Source organism: Zosterops lateralis (genome assembly GCF_965231275.1).
Source record: "Zosterops lateralis genome assembly, chromosome: 1".
NCBI lineage: Eukaryota > Metazoa > Chordata > Aves > Passeriformes > Zosteropidae > Zosterops > Zosterops lateralis.
Genome location: NC_139762.1, coordinates 2,053,978 through 2,077,755, shown reverse-complemented (window position 1 = coordinate 2,077,755; position 23,778 = coordinate 2,053,978). Strand labels below are relative to the sequence as shown.

Sequence of the window (23,778 nt, the reverse complement as noted above, 5' to 3'; positions counted from 1 at the left end):
GGCTAGAAATGTGGTTGGGGGGCTGGAAATGGGGCCAGAGGGGCTCGAAATGGGGCCGAGGAGGCTGGAAATGGGGTTGGAAGGGCTCGAAATGGGCCTGGAGGGCTGGAAATGGGGGCAGAAGGAGCTGGGAATGGGACCGGGGGGCTGGAAATTGGGCTGGGGGGGTTCGGATGGGGCTGGGGGGGTTCAGAATGGGACCAGGGGGGTCCGGATGGGGCTGAGGGGGCTGGAAATGGAACCCGGGGGGGGGGGGCTGGAAATGGAACCCGGGGGGGCTGGAAATGGAACCCGGGGGGGGGGGCTGGAAATGAGGCCGGAGGGGGCTCGGGAAGGGTTTGGGAGGGCTGAAAACGGGGGCAGAAGGAGCTCGGAGAGAACCGAGAGGGCTGGAAATGGGGCTGGAGGGGTTCAAAATGGGGCTGGGAGGGGTCTGGAAATGGGGCCAGCGGGGCTCGAAATGAGGCCAAAAGGGCTGGAAATGGGGTTGGATGGGTCCAAAATGGGGCCGGGGGTGCTCGAAATGGGACGAGCGGGGCTCGGAATGGGATCAGGGGGACTGGAAATGGGGCTGGGGGGGCTGAGAGTGGGGCCAGGGGTGCTTGAAATGGGACGACAGGGGCTCGAAATGGGGTTGGGGGGCTGGAAATGGGACTGGAGGGGTTCAAAATGGGGCCAGGGGGGCTCGAAATGAGGCCAGAGGGGCTGGAAATGGGGCTTGAGAGGGCTCAAAAATGGGTCAGGAGGGCTGGAAATGGGGGCGGAAAGAGCTCAGAATGGAGCCTGAGGGGCTGGAAATGGGGCTGGAGGGGTTCAAAATGGGGCTGGAGGAGTCGAAATGAGGCGGGAGGGGCTCGGAATGGGACGAGAGGGGTTTGAAATGGGGCTGGGGGGGTTCGGATGGGGCTGGGATGGCTCGAAATGGGGCCAGAGGGACTCCAAATGGGGCTGGAAATGGGGCCAGAGGGGCTCGGATATGGGGCCAGAGGGGTCAAAATGGGGCTGGAAATGGGGCTGGGGGGCTCGAAATGGGGCTGAAGTGGCTTGGAGGGGACCAAGGGTCTGGAAATGGGGCCGGGGGGGGGGGGCTGGAAATGGGGCTGGGGGTCAAAATGGGGCTGGAAATGGGACTGGGGGGGCTGGAAATGGGGCTGAAGTGGCTTGGAGGGGATTGAGGGACTGGAAATGGGGCCAGTGGGGCTGGAAATGGGGCTGGGGGTCAAAATGGGGCTGGAAATGGGGCTGGGGGGAGCTGAGATGTACTTTGGGGAGGTTGAAAATGGGTCCGAGGGGTCCCAAATTTGGGTTTGGGGTCTCCAATCCCTGCCTGGGGCAGTTCCAAACCAGGAGCGCCCTGAGCTCTGAACCAGCCCCGGGACAGGCTTTGAAACGAGGACTGAGAGGATTTGGGGATTGGAAATGGACAAATTTGGGGTTTTGGGGATGAAATTCCATCCTGGAATCGGCTCCACATCAAGAATTAAGGAGGATATTGAGGAGAATCTCCAATAAATTCCTGGATAATCCCAAGTCTGAGGGGGTTGGAGAATTCCTGAAGGAGCTGGGAATGTTCATCCCAGAAAATAAATGAGGATGGAATTTTTTGCTCTAAAATTCCCTGCCCACGGAGGGTGAGGATCTACTCTTGAGGAACAGGGACAGGAGAAAAACGAGGTATAAATTGAATTTTTTTGAGAATTTTTTTATTGAAAAGGGTGATCAGGGATCACTTTTTTTTTCCCCTGAGAATTCCATGGGTAGAAATCCAGGTAAAGGAACTTGGGATAAGAGCCAGGAGTAGAATATTTTAATTTATTAATAAATATAAATCCGTGATTTTTCAAGGAATTTTTCATTTTGGGAACAGCCTCAGTTGTATTTCCCTTTGGGAATGTTTTCCTTGCTGAAATCCTGGTTGTCACCCGTCCTTTAAATCTGATTTTTTGTGCCATTTTCCTCCCTCCCTTTTCCCACATTTTTCTCCAGGATTGTGGATTTATTGGCTCAAAAGAGGCAGAGAATTTTCACTTCAAATTCTGATTTTTTAATCAATTTATGGCTGATTTTTTGTGTGTGGGTTTGTTGTTTTTTTTTTTTTTTTAAATTTTTTATTTTATTTTTTTTAATTTTATCCCTAAAATTAATAATGACAAAATTCATAAAAATAAAGGATGGAAACCAAATAAATTTTTTTTTTAGAGAGACATAATGTGGACTAATCCTTAATTACATCAGAATTTGGGGTGCATTTAATTAAAAATATTAATTAAAACCGGACTGATGATGCAGCAGCCTGAAAACGCTGCGGGGTCAGAAATTCAACATTCCCAAAGGAGGAATATTTTTATTTTCCTGAGAATTCCCCCCATTTTTCCTGGATGATTAGTCTGGAATTAAGGAAAATAATTAGTGGGGATGTCATTAATTAATCAGCAGAATTCCAGGAGTTGGGATTAATCCATGAAACACCAAAACCTCAGAGAAAATGAGGGTGAAAAACAAGGAAATTAAATCCCAGTGACGTCATCAACATTCCCAAATTAATTTTGGGATGTGACCAAATCCTGGGGCTGGGAATGGAAACAATGAGGGAAAATATTCCGGGGAAATTCCAACCTTTGGCTCCAAAATAAAATTCGGGAAATGTGGAGAGAGGCCGGTCCAGGGCTGGAATTGCTGATGGGAATTCTTGGAGGAAAAATGGAAATTCTGGGAGAAAACAGAGAAATCTTGGAGAAAAAAATAAGAATTCCCGGAGAAAAACTGAGAATTTCTGGAGGAAAATGGGAATTTCTGGAAAAAAACTGAGAAATCCTGGAGAAAAACTGGGAATTCTTGGAGAAAAATGAGATTTTTCTGGAGAAAAAATTGGGGAATTTCTGGAGAAAAAATTGGGGAATTTCTGGAGGAAAAATGGGAATTCCTGGAAGAAAAATGGAGAATTTCTGGAGAGAAAAAATGGGATTTCTGGAGAAAAAAAAATGGGATTTCTGGAGAAAAAGGGGGAATTTCTGGAGAAAAAAACCCCGGGAATTTCTGGAGAGAAATTGGGATTTCTGGAGAAAAATGGGCATTTCTGGAGAAAAAAATAGGAATTTATGGGAGAAAACAGATAAATCCTGGAGAAAAAAATAAGAATTCCCAGAGAAAAATGGGGATTCCTGGGAAAAAAATGGGAATTCTGGGAGAAAAACTGAGAAATCCTGGAGAAAAAATAAGAATTCCCAGAGAAAAATGGGGAATTCCTGGAGAAAAAAGGGGGGAATTCCTGGGGGAAAAAAAAGGGAATTTCTGGAGAAAAACTGGGGAATTTCTGGAAAAAACAGGGAATTCCTGGAGAATATTAACGATTCCCAGGGAATATTAACGATTCCTGGAGGAAACTGGGAATTGCTGGAGAAAAAATGGGAATTCCCGGAGAAAAATGCCAATTCCTGGAAAAAACTCGGAATTCCTGGAGCAAAGTGTGATTTCCCAGAGGAAACTGAGAATTCCTGAAGGAAAAATTTGGGAATTCCTGGAGAAAACTTTTGGGATTTTGGGATATCCTGGATTTCCCTCAGTATTTTTTGGTCCATGGGAAGCTGAGGATGAGCTGGGAATGGGAATATTCCAGGAAAAAAATGGAATTTTTGATAAAATGAGGAAACCAGTGATGCTGATGGTCTTTTCCAGAGGAAATATCCCTGGGCTTAGAAATTATTCCCCAAATTTTTTGGATATCCAGCTGGAATAATCCAGAATAATCGTTGGGTGTTAATTAAGGATTCCTGATTTTACTTTTTTAAATTCTTAATTTTATTTTTTTTATATTTTATTAATTTTTATTTTGATTTTATTTTAAATTTTATTTCGTTTGTTTTGTTTTAATTTAGGTTTATTTTTTATTTTATTTTTATGTGATTTTATTTATTTTTATTTTAAATTTTATTTTGTTTTATTTTACTTTAATTTTTATTTTATTTTATTTCTATCTTATTTGATTTTTTATTATTTATAATTTTATTTTGTTTATTTTAATTTTATTTTATTTTTATTTTTTATTTTTACCTTATTTTATTTTAATCTTATTTTATTTTTATTTTACTTTAAGTTTTATTTCGTTTGTTTAATTTTAATTTAATTTAAACTTATTTTTTATTTTTATTTTATTTTTGTTTTTATTTTATTTATTTTTATTTTTTAAAAAATTATTTTATTTACTTTATTTTTATTTTATTTTTGTTTTATTTTATTTTTATTTTACTTTTATTTTCTTTTATTTATTTTATTTGAATTTTATTTTATTTATTTAATTTTTTTGATATATTTACTATTTTTATTTTTAAAAAAATCTTTTTTCTTTTTCTTTTACTTTATTTTTTATATTTTATTTTATTTTTTATATTTTATTTTATTTTTTATGTTATATTTCACTTTCCTTTGCTTCACTTTATTTTACTTTATTTTACTTTACTTCATTTTGCTTTATTTCACTTTCCTTTACTTTATATTATATTATGTTATATTATATTATATTATATTATATTGTATTATGTTTTGTAATATTATATTGTATATTATATGTTATGTTGTATTATATTATATATTATATTTTATGTTTTATATTTTATATTTTAATTTCATATTTTATATTTTACTTTATATATTACATTATATTTTATATATTGCATTATATTTTATATATTGCATTATATTTTATATATCATATTGTATTATATCGTATTGTATTATATTGTATTATATCATATTATGTTATATTATATTAAATCATATTACGTATGTCATACATAATATATAATATAAATAATACAATATAATATATAATATATTATTTATATATTATAATATTATATATATTATAATGTATGTTTTATATATATAATATATAATATATACTTCATATAATATATATATATGAAATATATATTGTTATATATATTATAATTATATATATTATAATACATATAATTTAATATATAATATGTATTATATATAATATATATATAAAATACATATTATAATATGTAGTATATATAATATATTATATAATATATCTTATTATATGATATGATATTATATCATGTCATATTATGTCATGTTATATTATGTTATGTCATATTATGTCATATTATATTATATTATATTATATTATATTGTATTATATTATATTATATTGTATTATATTATCTTATATTATATGTTATTTTATTCCCGTTGTATTTCAGGCTGTCCCGTGTCCTGTAGCCTTTCCCCGGTGGCGGTGTCGGCGATGTCGGAGCCGCCCCGTATCCACTCGTGGCCCTGCTCCTACTACCTGAACTCCAGCAAACAATGGATCCCTGGGAGACTCTCCCTGACCCCCCTCTCCATCCAGTTCACCTCCGACACATCCCGGGAGCTGCTGCTGGATTTCCAGCTCCAGGGGATCAGCGAGATCAAGAAGGAATCGTCCCACCTGATCTTCAGCTCGCTGACCGTGCTGGAGGGGGGCACCAAGCACTGGTTCAGCTCCCTGCGGCCCAGCAGGAACGTGGTGTTCAACGTGCTGGAGCATTTCTGGCGGGAGCAGCTGCTCTCGGGGCGGGACGGGGCGGCTCTGGGCTCCCCCAGGGGCAGGGAGCTCACGGGGGTCCTGGAGGGATCCCACAAGGGCAGGGAGCTCACGGGGGTCCTGGAGGGCTCCCAGAGACGCCTGCAGGACACGGCCCAGGTGCTGCACGCCCAGGGGGAGCAGTTTGACAACATCATCAGGGGCCTCAACAAGATCCAGGGAGACATGGACGTGGCCGACAGGTACCTTAAAGTGGGAAAGCTCCCATTACTTAATTATGTTAATTATATTTAATAATCAATATGCCGTATGTAATTTCCAATATCCCATATCCCCTATCTAATATCCAATATTTAATACCCAATATCCCATATCCAGTATCCAATCTCCCAATATTTAATAATCAATATGCCATATTTAATATCCAGTATCCCATATCCAATATTTAATATCCCATATTTAATACTCAATATCCCATATTTAATACCCAATATCCCATATCCAGTATCCAATCTCCCAATATTTAAAAATCAATACCCCATATTAAATATCCAGCATTTGATATCCAGTCTCCCATATCCGATCTCCAATATCCAATGTTTAATATCCCCAATATTTAGTAATCAATATCCCATGTCCCTTATCCCATATCTCATATCCAGTATTTAATATCTCACATCTCATATCCCATATCCAGTCTCCAAATATTTAATAATCAATATCCCATATCCAATATCCCATATTTAATATCCCATGTCCGGTATCCCATATCCAACATTTAATATCCCATCTCCAATATTTAATATCCCATATCCAGTATCCAATATCCAATATTTAATATCCCACGTCCAATATCCCAGATCCATTATCCCATATCCCATATTTAATCCCCTCCAGGCTGCTGACAGAGCTGGAATCCCCGTCCTGGTGGCCCTTCAGCACCAAACTCTGGAAAACCCCTCAGGACTCCAAACCCAAGGGAACCCCTCAGCCCCATCCCATATCCCGTATCCCATATCCAGGATCCAGTATCCCATATCCGGTATCCCATATCCAGGATCCCATATCCAGGATCCCTTATCCAGGATCCCATATCCAATATCCAATATATAATATGCAATATCGCGTATCCGGTATTCAATATCCCATATTCAATATTTAATAACCCATATCCAATATTTAAAAACTTCCAGGCTGCTGACAGAGCTGGAATCCCCGTCCTGGTGGCCCTTCAGCACCAAACTCTGGAAAACCCCTCAGGACTCCAAACCCAAGGAAACCCCCTCAGCCCCATCCCATATCCAGTATCCCATATCCCATATTTGGTATCCCATATCCAGTATATAATATGCAATATCCTGTATCGAATATTTAATATCCCAAATCCAATATCCCGTATCCAATATTTAATATCCAATATCCAGTATATAATATGCAATATCCTGTATCCAGTATTTATTATCCCATATCCAATATTTAATATCCCATATCCAATATCCTGTGTCCCATATCCAATATTTAATATCCCATATCCCAAATCCAATATCCCATATCCCATATTCAATATCCCATATCCCATATTTAATTCCCTCCAGGCTGCTGACAGAGCTGGAATCCCCCTCCTGGTGGCCCTTCAGCACCAAACTCTGGAAAACCCCTCAGGACTCCAAACCCCCTCAGCCCACATCCCATATCCAGGATCCCATATCCAGTATATAATTTGCAATATCCTGTATCAAATATTTAATATCCCAAATCCAATATCCCATATCCAGTATCCCATATCCAATATCCAGTATATAATATCCTGTATCCAGTATTTAATATCCCATGTCCAGTATCCCATATCCAATATCCAGTATATAATATATAATATTCTGTATTCAGTATTTAATATCCCAAATCCAATATCCCATATCCAATATCCCATATCCCAAGTCTGATATCCCATATCCAATATTTAACAACCCATATCCCATATTTAATCCCCTCCAGGCTGCTGACAGAGCTGGAATCCCCGTCCTGGTGGCCCTTCAGCACCAAACTCTGGAAAACCCCTCAGGACTCCAAACCCAAGGAAACGCCCCCGGCCGCTCCCAATCCCAAACCGGAGGAGGAAACCCTCCTGCGCATCCCCGTCATCATCACCCAGGGGCCTGATTCCAACTCCAAACCAGGAAAACTCACCCTGCTCCCTTCAGGGCTGGAAATCTGGGATTGCAATTCCCACCTGGTGCACCGGTTCGAGTCGCGGGAGGTGGACGAGATCCGGGTGCACTCGCCCTACGAGATCAGCGTCCGGCAGAGGTTCATCGGCAAACCCGACACCTCGTACCGGCTCCTGGCCGCCAGGATGCCCCAGCTCATCCCCCTCCTGCAGCTCCGCTTCTCCAGGAAAATCCAGTTCCTGGAGGACGCCCTGGGATTCGCTGGAGCCGCCGCCGGGTCGCCCGCGGAGGGGTTGGGGTCGTCCGTCTGGCGGGCAGGTGGGTCAGCGGGGGGTTCGGGGGGAATAAAGGGGTCCAGGGGTTTGCTGTGGGTGTTTCTGGGGTGGAATTGTGCCTGTGGTGAGGAGAAGTCCAAGGAATTTGCTCCAGATCCCAAAGGTTTCCAGGGGTTTTCTGTGGAGAGTCTCAGAGGTGAAATCCAAGGAATTAACTGCGAGTCCCAAAGTTTTCCAGGGGTTTTCCAGGAAATGTTTGAAAGGTGAAACTGTCCCTGTGGTGAGGAGAAGTCCAAGGAATTGATCCCAAAGGTTCCCAGGGGTTTTCCATGGAGAGTCTCAGAGGTGAAATCGTGCCTGTGGTGAGGAGAAATCCATGGAATTAGCTCCAGATCCTAAGGGTTTCCAGGAGTTTCCATGGGATGTTTCAGAGGTGAAATTGTGCCTGTGGTGAGGAGAAATCCAAGGAATTGGCTTCAGATCCCAAAGGTTTCCAGGGGTTTTCCATAGAATGTCTCAGAGGTGAGATTGTGCCTGTAGTTAGTTTGCAGTGAGGAGAAATCCAAGGAAATAATTTATGGTGAGGAGAAATCCATGGAATTGACTCCAGGTCCCCAAGGTTTCCCGGGGTTTTCCAGGGAATGTCTGAGAGGTGAAATTGTCCCTGTGGTGAGGAGAAATCCAAGGAATTGACTCCAGATCCCAAAGGTTCCCAGGGGTTTTCTGTGGAGAGTCTCAGAGGTGAAATCCAAGGAATTAACTGCAAATCCCAAAGTTTTCCAGGGAATGTTTGAAAGGTGAAACCGTCCCTGTGGTGAGGAGAAGTCCAAGGAATTGATCCCAGAGGTTCCCAGGGGTTTTCCGTGGAATGTCTCAGAGGTGAAATTGTCTCTGTGGTGAGGAGAAATCCAAGGAATTGGCTTCAGATCCCAAAGGTTTCCAGGGGTTTTCCAGGGAATGTCTCAGAGGTGAAATTGTCCCTGTGGTGAGGAGAAATCCAAGGAATTGATTCCAGGTCCCAAAGATTCCCAGGGGTTTTCCAGGGAATGTCTCAGAGGTGAAATTGTCCCTGTGGTGAGGAGGAATCCATGGAATTAACTCCAGATCTCAAAGGTTCCCAGGGGTTTTCCATGGAATGTCTGAGAGGTGAAATCGTCCCTGTTGTGAGTTCGTGGTGAGGAGAAATCCAAGGAGTTGACTCCAGATCCCCAAGGTTTCCAGGGGTTTTCTGTGGAGAGTCTCAGAGGTGAAATTGTGCCTCTGGTGAGGAAAAATCCAAGGAATTAATTTGTGGTGAGGAGAAATCCAAGGAATTGACTCCAGATCCCAGAGGTTCCCAGGGGTTTTCCATGGAATGTTTCGGAGGTGGAATTGTCCCTGTATTGAGTTTGTGGTGAGGAGAAGTCCGAGGAAATAATTTATGGTGAGGAGAAATCCAGGGAATTGACTCCAGATCCCAAAGGTTTCCAGGGGTTTTTCATGGAATGTCTCAAAGGTGTGATTGTGCCTGTGGTGAGGAGAAATCCATGGAATTAATGTGGGGTGGTATCAGCCTTTGGCACTGCTGGTTTGCCTGGAGTTCATTCCCAGCTGGAAGGGAATATCCAATAACTAATATCCAATAATTGATAACCAAAACCCAGTAATAAATGTCCCATATCCAGTAAGGCATATCCCATATCCTATATCCAATAGTCAATATCCAATATGTCATATAGAATATCTAGTGTCTAATAATCAATATCCTTTATTCCATATCCAATATCCAATAATTAATATCCCATATCCAGTATTGAATATGTCATATCCAATATCCCATTCCTGATAGCCAATATCCCATATCCAGTATCCAGTATTTAATACCCTATATCCCATACCCAAAATTTAATATCCCGTGTCCCATATCCCATATCCATTATCCAATATGCAATTTCCAGTATCCAATATTTAATATGCCATATCCAATATTTAATAATATCCCATATCCAATATTTATGCCATATGCAATATTTAATATCCAATATCTCATATCCAGTTTTCAATATCCAATATTTAATATCACATATCCAATAAATAATATCCCACATCCCGTATCCAATATCCCCTATATAAAATCCAAAATTCCATATCCCATATGCAATTTCCAATATCCAATATATAATAATAAATATCTTTATTTCATAGCTCATATCCCATATCCCTTATTTCATATTTAATATCTGTATCCAGTATCTAATATCCTATATATAATATCCAATATCCAATATTTATCCATCAATATCCCATATTTCACGTCCCATATTTAATATCCAATATCCCATCTATAATATCCAATATCCCGTATCCAGTATTTAATAATCAATATCCCATATTTAATATCCCATATTAAATACCCAATATCCCATGTCCAATATTTAATATCCCATATCCAATATCCTATAATTAATATCCCATATCCAGTATCCCATAATTAATATCCTATATCCAATATCCCATATTTAATAATCAATATTCCATATCCCATATTTAATATCCCATGTCCCATATCCAATAATTATTATTCAATATCTGCCACCCAAATTCCAATATCCAATATTTAATATCCCATTGATGTCCAATTTCCAGTTTTTATATTAAACCTTTAATTCCCTTAAGTCCTGAAAATTCACCCCAAATATCCAGGAAATCTCTAGTTAAAACCTAATTTTTCCATATTAAAAAACCCCCAGGATTTTGAATTTAGACAAGTCCAGGTGTTGGAATTTCAGAGATTTTGGAATCACTGTAAGAAAACCTCAAAGATTAAAAATTCCCAACAAAAAAAAAAATTATTTTATTATCAATCCTTAAAAAATTCCAGTTTTTTTTTTACCCAACCTTGGAAAATTTTCACATCTTGGAATTTATTCTTCCCAACATCCATGAATATTTTTTTCCTGATATTTTAAAATCCCAAAGGAAGAAATTAAAGATGAATTCAATGCCAAAACCACCTGGAAAATTGGAATAAATTAATAAATCCAGTGAATTATAATTTAATGGATAATATAATAATTGTATTATTGTAATAATATATTATAATTTTAGTTTAATATTTTATTAAATATATATTAAATACATAATAATAAAATACATAATAATAAAATAATTAAATACATAATAATAATAATAGTATTATTACTGTTTATCAATTATACTTTATTAATATAAAAAATGATATATGATAATTTAGTCTAATTAATTATATATAAGGGTTATTATAATTATTATAAATAATATTTTATAATTTTATGTAAATATATAATTTTAATGCAATCTTTTAATATAATTTATATATGATAAATTTTTATAATAATTTATTTAATAATTATAATTTAATATAATAAATTACAATTTACAGGAATATCCTGTTGTTGAGGAATATTCCAGCTTGAAAAAACTGATTTATTTTTAAGGAAATGAATTTTGGCTGCTGGAATTCCAACCCAACTCAAAGGAAAAAAACAACCTGATGGAATTCCAGGAAATAATTGGGAAAAAATTGTATAATTTTTTATCATACTCTCTTTTCCAGAGATTTTTCCCATTTTTTTCCAGCTGCCTTTTACTTTTCTTCCCTCTATAATTTGGAAAAGCTTGGGAAGCAAAGGGGAGCTGATGAAAATCCTGATTTTTTCAGGTTTTTTTGGTGTTTTCCTTGGATTTGTCACCGTTCCCTTTTTCCATCACCAGGTGGCGCTCATGGACTGTGGGGGATTTTTTCATTATAAATTGAATTTTTTTCTGTTTTTTTTCAAATCAGGAGGGAAAAAATCAATTTTTTTCCTGTGCCTGTTTGTGTTTTCCAATCAGAAATAAATCCAGGGATTTTTAGGATAAATATCCCAGCAGGGCATGGAAATTTAGGGAAAAATTATGGATTTTCCCTCAAAATTGGCACAATCCCACCCAAATCCTCTGTTTGCACCAATCCTGCCCTCAGTTTCTCAATTATAATTTTATAAAATTAAATTATAAATTAAAAATTTGTATAATTAAGATATCGATTTATCAGTTAGAAATTTATAGAATTAAATTATAGATTTAGGCAATTAAATTACTAAACAGAAATTTATGTAAGTCAATTATGAATTTATGAATCACAAATTAATGGAATTAACTTATCGATTTATCGATTACAAATGTATAGAATTAAGTTATATATTTACAAATAACAAATTCATTTAAATTATTGATTCTCAATTATAAATGAATAGAATTAATTTTTTATAGAATTAAATTATCAGTTTAAATTTTTTTTAAATTAAATGATAAGTTTATGAATCACAAATTTATAAAACTGACTTATCAAGTTATCAATTAGAAATTTATAGAAATAAATGGTAGATTTATAGGTCTAAATTATCAATTAGAAATTTATAGATTTAAATTATGCATTTATAAATGACATATTAATATAATTATTGATTTAGGCAATAGAAATTTATAGAATTAATTTTACCTTATTTTCCCTTATTTTTTTTCCCTTATTTTTTTTCCCTTATTTTTTTTCCCTTATTTTTTTTCCCTTATTTTTTTTACCTTATTTTTTTCCCTTATTTTTTTTCCCCTTATTTTTTTCCCTTATTTTTTTCCCTTATTTTTTTCCCTTATTTTTTTCCCTTATTTTTTTCCCTTTTTTTTCCTTTTTTTTTTCCCCTTTTTTTTCCCTTATTTTTTTTCCCTTATTTTTTTTCCCTTATTTTTTTTCCCTTAATTTTTTTCCCTTATTTTTTTCCCTTATTTTTTTCCCTTATTTTTTTTCCCTTAATTTTTTTCCCTTATTTTTTTCCCTTTTTTTTCCTTTTTTTTTTCCCCTTTTTTTTCCCTTATTTTTTTTCCCTTATTTTTTTCCCCTTATTTTTTTCCCCTTATTTTTTTCCCCTTATTTTTTTCCCCTTATTTTTTTCCCCTTATTTTTTTCCCCTTCTTTTTTTTTACCTTCTTTTTTTCCCTTATTTTTTTCCCCTTATTTTTTTCCCCTTATTTTTTTCCCCTTATTTTTTTCCCCTTATTTTTTTCCCCTTATTTTTTTCCCCTTCTTTTTTTTTACCTTCTTTTTTTCCCTTATTTTTTTCCCCTTATTTTTTTTCCCTTATTTTTTTCCCCTTCTTTTTTTTCCCCTTCTTTTTTTTCCCCTTCTTTTTTTCCCTTCTTTTTTTCCCTTATTTTTTTTCCCTTATTTTTTTTCCCTTATTTTTTTTCCCCTTATTTTTTTCCCCTTATTTTTTTCCCCTTATTTTTTTTCCCCTTTTTTTTTTTTACCTTATTTTTTTTTACCTTTTTTTTACCTCATTTTTATTTTTTATGTTCTCCTATGTTCCTTTATTTTTTTAAATTATTTCTAATTTTCTTTTGAGTTTATTTGTTTTCCCCCTTTGGAAAACAAGGACACCAAGGAAAAACTTCCTTGTTTTCCATTGGGATGGAGCTGAATCCAGGGATGATCAGATCATTGGATAATCCTGAGGATTTGGGGAATTTGTAGGAATTCCTGAGAGGGATTTAGGGTTTGGTGCTTGTGGGGCAGGGAAGAGTGGTTGGGATAGATGGGAATTCCTGGCTGGAATTCCCAGAGCAGCTGTGGCTGCCCCTGGAATGTCCAAGGAAAAGTTGGATCACCTGGGACAGTGGAAGGTGTGAAATGGGATCATCCCTAAAATCCATCCCAAATCCTGGGATAATCCTGCTTTAGGGATTGGGAATGTGGTGCTTCTCTCCGGGAGAGAAATTGTTGGGAATGCACCTTGAATATTCCTGGAAAAATAGAATTAATTGGGGAAAGGTTGGATTCTGAGCCTTCCCAAATTCCAATGGAGCAAAGCACAGCTCAACCATATCCCATATCCCATGTCCAGTGTTTGATCCCATATCCAGAGTTAATATCCAATATCCCATATCCAATATTGCGCGTTCAATAATTAATATCCAATATTCCGTATCCAATATTGCGCGTTCAATAATTAATATCCAATATTCCGTATCCAATATTGCATGTTCAATAATTGATATCCAATAGCCCATGTCCAATATTGCACGTTCAATAATTAATATCCAATATCCCATATCCAATATTGCATGTTCAATAATTGATATCCAATATCCCGTATCCAATATTGCACGTTCAATAATTAATATCCAATATTCCGTATCCAATATTGCACGTTCAATAATTAATATCCCATATCCCATATCCAATATTGCACATTCAATAATTAATATCCAATATCCCATATCCAATATTGCACGTTCAATAATTATCCAATATCCCATATCCAATATTGCACGTTCAATAATTAATATCCAATATCCCATATCCAATATTGCACGTTCAATAATTAATATCCAATATCCCATATCCAATATTGCGCGTTCAATAATTAATATCCAATATTCCGTATCCAATATTGCATGTTCAATAATTGATATCCAATAGCCCATGTCCAATATTGCACGCTCAATAATTAATATCCAATATTCCATATCCAATATTGCATGTTCAATAATTGATATCCAATATCCCATATCCAATATTGCACGTTCAATAATTAATATCCAATATTCCGTATCCAATATTGCACGTTCAATAATTAATATCCCATATCCCATATCCAATATTGCACATTCAATAATTAATATCCAATATCCCATATCCAATATTGCACGTTCAATAATTATCCAATATCCCATATCCAATATTGCACGTTCAATAATTAATATCCAATATCCCATATCCAATATTGCACGTTCAATAATTAATATCCAATATCCCATATCCAATATTGCACGTTCAATAATTAATATCCAATAGACCATATCCAATATTGCACGTTCAATAATTAATATCCAATATTCCGTATCCAATATTGCACGTTCAATAATTAATATCCAATAGCCCATGTCCAATATTGCACGCTCAATAATTAATATCCAATATTCCATATCCAATATTGCATGTTCAATAATTGATATCCAATATCCCGTATCCAATATTGCGCGTTCAATAATTAATATCCCATATCCCATATCCAATATTGCACATTCAATAATTAATATCCCATATCCCATATCCAATATTGCACGTTCAATAATTAATATCCAATATCCCATATCCAATATTGCACGTTCAATAATTAATATCCAATAGACCATATCCAATATTGCACGTTCAATAATTAATATCCAATATTCCGTATCCAATATTGCACGTTCAATAATTAATATCCAATAGCCCATGTCCAATATTGCACGCTCAATAATTAATATCCAATATTCCATATCCAATATTGCATGTTCAATAATTGATATCCAATATCCCGTATCCAATATTGCACGTTCAATAATTAATATCCAATAGCCCGTATCCAATATTGCACGTTCAATAATTAATATCCAATAGCCCATATCCAATATTGCACGTTCAATAATTAATATCCAATAGACCATATCCAATATTGCACGTTCAATAATTAATATCCAATATTCCGTATCCAATATTGCACGTTCAATAATTAATATCCAATAGCCCGTATCCAATATTGCACGTTCAATAATTAATATCCAATAGCCCATATCCAATATTGCACGTTCAATAATTAATATCCAATAGCCCATATCCAATATTGCACGTTCAATAATTAATATCCAATATCCCGTATCCAATATTGCACGTTCAATAATTAATATCCAATAGCCCATATCCAATATTTAATATCCCACATCCTGTATCCCATATCCAATATTTAGTAGCCAATGTCCCGTGTCCCACATCCAATATATAATATCCGATATCCCATATTCCATATCCCATATCTGGTATTCTCTATTTGCTGCTGAATCCCAGAATGAGCCTTAAGGATCATCCCGTCCCATTATCCCATCATCCCATCCCACAGATCCTGTCTCATCATCCAATCCCATCTCATCTCATTTCATCCCATCATCCCATGGATCCCATTATCCTGTCCCTTTATTGCTTCCCATTCCATCCCGTTATTGCTTTATCCCATTCCATCCCATCAATCCCATCAATCCCACCCCATCATCCCATCCCATCATGTCACCCCATGGATTCCATACCATGATCCCATCCCATCATCCCATCCCATTATCCCATTCCATCCTATTATCCCATTCCATCCCATCAATCCTATCCCATCGTCCCATGGATCCTGTCCTCCCATCCCACCCCATCATCCTGTCATCCTGTCATCCCACCCTGTCATCCCATTGTCTATCCCATCATCCCATCTCATCATCCCACCCTGTCATCCCATCATCCCATCCCATTATCCTATTCCATCCCATCAATCCCATCCCATCCTGTCCCATCATCCCATGGATCCTATTCCCATTCCAATATCCCATTCCCATCCCATCATCCCATGGATCCCATTCCATTATCCCATTCCCATCCCATCATCCCATCCCATTATCCTATTCCATCCCACCAATGCCATCCCATCCCATCATCCCATCAATCCCATCCTGTCCCATCATCCCATGGATCCCATCCCATTCCATTATCCCATTCCCATCCCATCATCCCACTCTGACATCCCATCATCCTATTCCATCCCACCCCACCATCCCATCATCCCATCCTGTCCCATCATCCCATGGATCCCATTCCATTATCCCATTCTATCCCATCATCTCATCAATTCCATCCCATCCCATCATCTCATCCTATCCCATTATGCCGTCCCATTATCCATTATGTCATCCCATTATCCCGTTATCCCATCATCCCATCCCATCATCCCATTGTCCCATTCCATCCCACTGATTACCCCATCCCATGGATCCCATGGTCGTCAATTCCCTTCTTCTCCCAAATCCCCTCTTGTCCCTTGGCCATTCCCAGGACTCCAGGCCCATCCCCACCATCTCCAGGACTCCTGAATCCTCCCATCCTTTCCAGGAATTTTTCCTATAAAACTCCCCAAACGGGGCAAATCTGAATTGTGGAATTTCTGTCACAGCCTCGGGATTCCTGGGAGCCGCCGCCAATCCCGAATTCCCAACGGGGGACGGGACAGACAAGGAGCAGCTGCAGGTGCAGAAAATCTCCCAGGATGAAGTCAACGAGCTCAGACAGGTAAAAACCAGCATCAAATTTATTTAAAAAATCATTTAATTCATTAATTCCTTCAGCGAATATTCCTGGAAATCGATTTTTATTGGAGTATTTGGGATTTTTCCACAAGCTTGGGATGAAAATTTAATTTTTTTTGTCCAAATCGGGGATTGTCCACCTGGTTGGATCGATTGGAACGGGACCTCTGGAAAATCCTGATTTGAAACAATTTAAAATTAAAAATTTGAAACGATTTTATCGTTTTCCAGCTTTTTTTTTTGGATTTGCTCTATTTGGAATTTTTTTTCCCAAAATATTTAGAATATCTTGTGGATTTTTTGGGTGTCTTATTCCAGAAAAACCCACAAAACATTCCGTAAATACCCAGAGAGAAATTTTATTTTTGGAAATCAAAGTCCCTCCCAACCCAAATCATTGGAATTATCTCTGGAATTCTGTTTGGGGATGAGGAGGGGAAAAAATCCTGGGGAAAAAAAAGGAAGAGAAAGGGATGGAAATCCTTCCCAGGAGGGAGGAATTCCAGCTTGGAGACAGGGATGAGGCTTGGGAATGATGTCAGGGAAGGAAGGAATGAGGTTGGTCATCCAAGGGCAGGTTGGATCCAGTTGGGACAGCAGAAGGTCCCAGCCCATGGAATGAAATGGAATTGGATGATCCTAAAGGTCCTTCCCAACCCAAACCTCTGGAATTCTGTTTGGGGATGAGGAGGAATGAAAAATCCTGGAAAAAAAGGAAGAGAAAGGGATGGAAATCCTTCCTTGGAGGGAGGAATTCCAGCTTGGAAACCCAGGGTGAGAATTTGGAATGACGTTGGGAAAGGAAGGAATGAGGTTGATCATCTAAGGGCAGGTTGGATCCACCTGGGACAGCAGAAGGTCCCAGCCCTTGGATTGGGATGGAATTGGATGATCCTAAAGGTCCCTCCCAGCCCAAACCTCTGGAATTCTGTTTGGGGGGTGAGGAGGGGGAGAACTCTTTGAAAAAAAGGAAGAGAAGTGGATGGAAATCCTTCCCAGGACAGAGAAATTCCAGCTTGGAAACCCAGGGTGAGAATTGGGAATGACGTTGGGAAAGGAAGGAACGAGGTTGGTCATCCAAGGCCAGGTTGGACACCCTGGGATGGTGGGAGGTGTCCATGCCTGGACCTGGATGATCCTTAAGGTCCCATCCAACCCAAATTCCAGGAATTCTGGGACACAAATCCCAAAAAAATCCCATCCCTCCAAACCCTTAACTGTGACCTCTGGGTGTTCCCTGTGTCAGATCCTGCGGAAGCTGAAGGGGCTGGCCCTGGAGACGGAGGCGGAGCTGGAGAGGCAGGACGAGGCCCTGGACTCCATCGGCAGCTCCGTGGACCGCGCCACGCTCAACGTCGAGCGCCAGAACCGCAGGATGAGGAGGCTGACGTAACTTCCGGCGGGATCGGGGCCGCCGGGAGGAGCCAGGAGGATTTTGGGGACTGGTTTTTATCCAGAGACACTTTGGGAAGGGGTTTGGGATGAGGTTTGGAAAACGGCACCGCCGGGGGTGAGTTCCTGAGAGGATTGGAGGCTCCTGGACTTGGATCATGGTTGGATCTTGGATCATGGTTGGATTTTGGATGTTTGGATTTTGGGTGGCAGTTGGATTTTGGATCACATTTGGATCTTGGATAATGGTTGGACCTTGGGTCACATCTGGACCTTAGATAAGGTTTGGGCTTTGGATAATGTTCAGATCTTGGATGGTGGTTGGATCTTGGATCACAGTTGGACCTTGGGTGGTTGGATCTTGGATGAGGTTTGGACCTTGGATAGTTGAATTTTGGGTGGTGGTTGAACATTGGATGAGGTTTGGATCTTGGATCGTGGGTTATGGTTGGATGTTGGATGGTTGGATTTTGGATAAAGTTTAGATCTTGGGTGGTTTGATCTTGGATCACAGTTGGACCTTGGGTGGTTGGATCTTGGATGAGGTTTGGACCTTGGATAGTTGAATTTTGGGTGGTGGTTGAACATTGGATGAGGTTTGGATCTTGGATCGTGGGTTATGGTTGGATGTTGGATGGTTGGATTTTGGATAAAGTTTAGATCTTGGGTGGTTTGATCTTGGATCACAGTTGGACCTTGGATGATGGATGGATCATGGATGGTGGTTGGATGTTGGATGGTGGTTGAATGTTGGAGCAGGTTTGGATCTTGGATCATGGTTGGACCTTGGATCATGGTTGGATTTTGGGTGGTGGTTGGATTTTGGATCACATTTGGACATTGGATCACGGTTGGACCTTGGGTCACATCTGGACCTTAGATAAGGTTTGGACCTTGGATAACATTCAGATCTTGGATGGTGGTTGGAGGTTGGATGGTTGGACTTTGGATCTTGGATGGTTGGGTGGTTGAATCTTGGATAACAATTAGATGTTGGATGATGGTTGGACCTTGGATGAGGTTTGGGTCTTGAATCATGGTTGAATCTTGGATGAGGTTTGGGTCTTGAATGGTTGGCTGTTGGATGAGGTTTGGGTCTTTGATAATGGTTGGATCTTGGATCATATTTGGATCTTGGATCTTGTTTTGATCTTGGATGATGTTTGGGTCTTGGAGCACGTTTGGACCATGGATGAGATTCGGACCATGGACCATGGTTGGTTCTCTGATGATGGTTGAGTCTTGGATGGTGGTTGGATTTTGGATGAAGTTTGGACCTTGAATAATTGAATTTTGGGTGGTGATTGAACATTGGATAAGGTTTGGACCTTAGATAAGGGTTGGATCTCGGATGACGGTTGGATTTTGGATAATGTTTAGATCTTGGGTGATGGTTGGACCTTGGAAGATGGTTGGATCTTGGATCACATTTGGATCTTGGATGACGGCTGGGTCTTAAAAGTATTTGAATCTTGGATCACAGTTGGACCTTGGATGGTTGGATTTTGGGTGGTGATTGGATTTTGGGTGGTGGTTGGATCTTGGATGATGGTTGGATCTTGCATGAGGTTTGGGCCGTGGATCATGGCTGGATCTTGGATAATTCGAGTCTTGGATCAGATTTGGATCTTTGATGGTTGGGCCTTGGATGAAGTTCGATCTTGGATGAAGTTTGGACCTGGGATAATGTTTGGATCTTGGATGATGGTTGGACCTTGAATGTTTGGATTTTGGATCACAGATGGATCTTGGATAACAATTGGGTGTTGAATGATGGTTGGATCTGGGATGGTGGTTGGATCTTGGATGACAATTGATGTTGGATTGTTGGATTTTTAGTGGTGGTTGGATCTTGGATGGTGGTTGGATCTTGGATGAAATTTGGATCTTGGATGAGATTTGGACCTCGGATCACGGTTGGATATTGGATGATGGTTGGATGATGGTTGGACCTTGGATGGGGTTTGGACCTTGGATATTTGGATTTTAGATGATGGTGGGATCTTGGATAAGGTTTGGGTCTTCAATGGTTGGATCTTGGATGAGATTTGGATCTTGAATTGTTGGATTTTTAGTGGATCTTGGATGAGATTTGGACGTTGGACGTTGGTTGGACGTTGGACGTTGGTTGGACATCGGATGAGGTTTGAATTTTGTTTGGTTGGACCTTGGATGGGGTTTTGCTCTCGGATAACGATTGGATTTTGGATGAGGTTGGACCTTGGATCACGTTTGGACCTTGGAGAATATTTGGAAGCTTTTTTTGGATGGAAAATCCAAATTTTTGATCGGGATAAAACAAAACTCATGGATTCTCCACTGCAAACCCCTGTAAAACCAGGAATGTGACAAAACCTGGCTTAATTTTAATTAATTCATTCATCAATTAATTAATTAATGTGCTTTTTCACTTTGCCGCTTTCCAGCCCATCAATTAATTCCCTCTTCAACTTTTTCCTTAAAATCCTTAGGAGCCAATCCTGGGGTTTTTAAAATTTATTTTTTTGCACTCAGTGATGTTGAAACATTTCAAGGCTTTTCCAGAATTCCTAAAAAAAAGGGAATATTTTTAATTCAAGTCCGAAGTTTACATTTGGCAGAGTTTTCCCCTCCTAAATTATTGATATTCCAAAAGAAAAATTCCCATTTCCTCAACCCCTTTTCCAGCTGTTGTAAAATATCTTTTTTTTTTTTAATTTATTTTTTTACCTTTCAATTTCAACCTTAAATTTAATTATTTTTCTTACTATTTAATTAATACTTATTTAATACTTATTTAATACTTATTTAATTAATAACTATTTAAATAATAATTATTTAAATAATAATTATTTAATTTAAATGAATAATATTTAATTTAAATTTTTTTTTGGTGTTGTTGCCAATCCAACACTTCTCAGTGCAATATTTTTGAAACAGCAAAGCTTCGAATCCTTGGATTCAGTGGGAATTTTTCCCATTTTTTTTTAAAATCCAGCCTAAATTTTTGGGAGAAGAAAACCCCAAACCACGTCGAGAGTGTTGCTTGTGAGGTTTGTATTCTTTAATCTTAGTCAGGACTGGTTTAAAATTTAATCCAGGTTTTTCCTGTCGTGCACTTTAATGGATAATCCATCGATAATTCCGTATCCATCGATAATTTCCTGGGAATAAAAATCCTCTCGGAGCTTCTCCTGATGTTTCCCACCTTTAGGAGAGGAAAATAAACTTCCCTCATTTTGTTTTTTCCGTGGATTTCGCAGCAAATCCGGGTTTGGTTGAGGCTGGGATGGATCTGGGAACGGGATGAGCCCAACCCAGAATTCCCAAAGGAAAATATTTTGGATTTCACTGATTTTTGTGCCGTATTTTTTTTAATTGTCCGTGGGGGTTTTTAGCGTTGACTCCGTGTTTTGTGTGGGTTGTGTCGAGTCCAATTTATCCCAAAAAAAAAAAACAAACTTGGGATATTCCTTGGAAAAGCCATCCTGGAGCTGTGCATTGCCTGAATTCCCTGTGCCAGAAGGAGTTTTTTCCACCTGGAATTCCTTCTTATTAAATCTCTTGGAATTGTGATTTTTGTGTTTTGGTTTTTTTTATTTCCTCTCCCATCCTCACTTGGCTGGGAATTGGCAGGGAAAAAATCCATGTTTTCCTGTGGAATTGGGATTTCAGTGGATTCTGTGGGGTTTAGGATGGGTTGATTTGGGATTAAAAATATGGAAAATATTCTGAGTTGGATGAGTTTTAAGCTTCCATCCCATTCCAGAATTCTTCAGTAACACTTGGAAGAATGTCTGATATTCCAGAGGAGACTCAAAATCCTGGAAAAATGAGATTTTTTACTGGAATCCTCATGGATTTAACGAGAAGAAATCCCATCCTGGAGAGGAGGAGCAATCCCAGGAATTGAGACATGGAATTCCCACATTTATTGACCTGGAAGGGATTTTTTTTAGGATCGTTCCAGGATAATTTGGGAAAGGGAAGGAGATCATGGATGGGAAATAAATCCTTGGCCTGGAGGGTTTGATTTGTTCCAGATTTAATTGGGAAAGGGAAAGGATCATGGAGGGGAAATAAATCCATGGGTTTGATCTGCTCCAGGGTTGATTGGGAAAGGATCATGGATGGGAACTAAGTCCATGGCCTGGCTTCTTTTATTTGCTCCATAATTAATTGGGAAAGGGAAGAAGAGGAGATTGTGTGTGGGAATTAAATCCACGGCCTGGAGGGTTTGATTTAATCCAGGATTTATTGGGAAAGGGAAAAGAGAAAGATCGTGGATGGGAAATAAATCCTTGGCCTGAAGTTTTTGATTTGATCCATAATTAATTGGGAAAGGGAAGGAGAAGGGATCAGGGAGGGGAAATAAATCCATGGCCTGGAGGGTTTGGTTTAATCCAGGATTTATTGGGAAAGGGGAAGAGAAGAGATCATGGATGGGAAATAAATCCATGGGTTTGGTCTGCTCCAGGATTGATGGGAAAGGGAAAGAAAACAGATCATGGAGGGAAATATATCCATGGGTTTGATCTGCTCCAGGATTTATTGGGAAAGGATCATGGATGGGAAATAAATCCAAGGTCTGGCCTCGTTTATTTACTCCATAATCAATTGGGAAAGGGGAAGAAGAGGAGATCGTGTGTGGGAATTAAATCCATGGCCTGGAGGGTTTGATTTAATCCAGGATTTATTGGGAAAGGGAAAAGAGAAGGGATCATGGATGGGAAATAAATCCATGGGTTTGATCTGCTCCAGGATTGATGGGAAAGAGAAAAGGGATGGGAAATAAATCCAAGGTCTGGCCTCTTTTATTTGCTCCAGGATTAATTGGGAAAGGGGAAGAAAACAGATCATGGATGGGAAATAAATCCATGGGTTTGGTCTGCTCCAGGGTTGATTGGGAAAGGGAAAAGATCATGGAGGGGAAATAAATCCTTGGCCTGGCTTCTTTTATTTGCTCCAGGATTTAATGGGAAAGGGAAGAAGAGGGGATCGTGTGTGGGAATTAAATCCACGGCCTGGAGGGTTTGATTTAATCCAGGATTTGTTGGGAAAGGGAAAAGAGAAAGATCGTGGATGGGAAATAAATCCATGGGTTGGGTCTGCTCCAGGATTGATGGGAAAGGGAAAGAAAACAGATCATGGAGGGAAATATATCCATGGGTTTGATCTGCTCCAGGATTGATGGGAAAGAAATCATGGATGGGAAATAAATCCAAGGTCTGGCCTCTTTTGTTTGCTCCATAAT

At 38.7% G+C, this 23,778-nt stretch overlaps 1 protein-coding gene and 1 long non-coding RNA gene across 5 annotated transcripts; one reads left to right on the top strand and one right to left on the bottom strand.

The window, feature by feature from the left end:
• Window positions 1-1,699: 1,699 nt before the first annotated feature.
• On the top strand, window positions 1,700-18,546 carry SNAP47 (synaptosome associated protein 47; the record flags this gene model as incomplete). Its single annotated transcript, XM_083866962.1, has 5 exons — window positions 1,700-1,769; window positions 5,229-5,796; window positions 7,550-8,040; window positions 17,021-17,136; window positions 18,400-18,546. Exons 1-5 carry the CDS (start codon window positions 1,754-1,756, stop codon window positions 18,544-18,546), a joined length of 1,338 nt encoding a protein of 445 aa, XP_083723088.1. The 5' UTR covers window positions 1,700-1,753.
• A 57-nt stretch (window positions 18,547-18,603) lies between these two features.
• On the bottom strand, window positions 18,604-22,147 carry LOC310912404. 4 transcript variants are annotated; one of them, XR_014590665.1, is made up of 3 exons: window positions 20,498-22,147; window positions 18,957-20,450; window positions 18,604-18,923 (listed from the first exon to the last, which is right to left on the bottom strand). It is a non-coding gene; the product is annotated as an uncharacterized lncRNA (long non-coding RNA). The 4 variants fall into 4 exon arrangements; XR_014590666.1 differs by having other exon boundaries at window positions 18,606-18,974; window positions 19,099-20,450; window positions 20,498-22,143; XR_014590667.1 differs by having other exon boundaries at window positions 18,607-19,149; window positions 19,241-20,450; window positions 20,498-22,141.
• Between the last annotated feature and the right edge of the window lie 1,631 nt (window positions 22,148-23,778).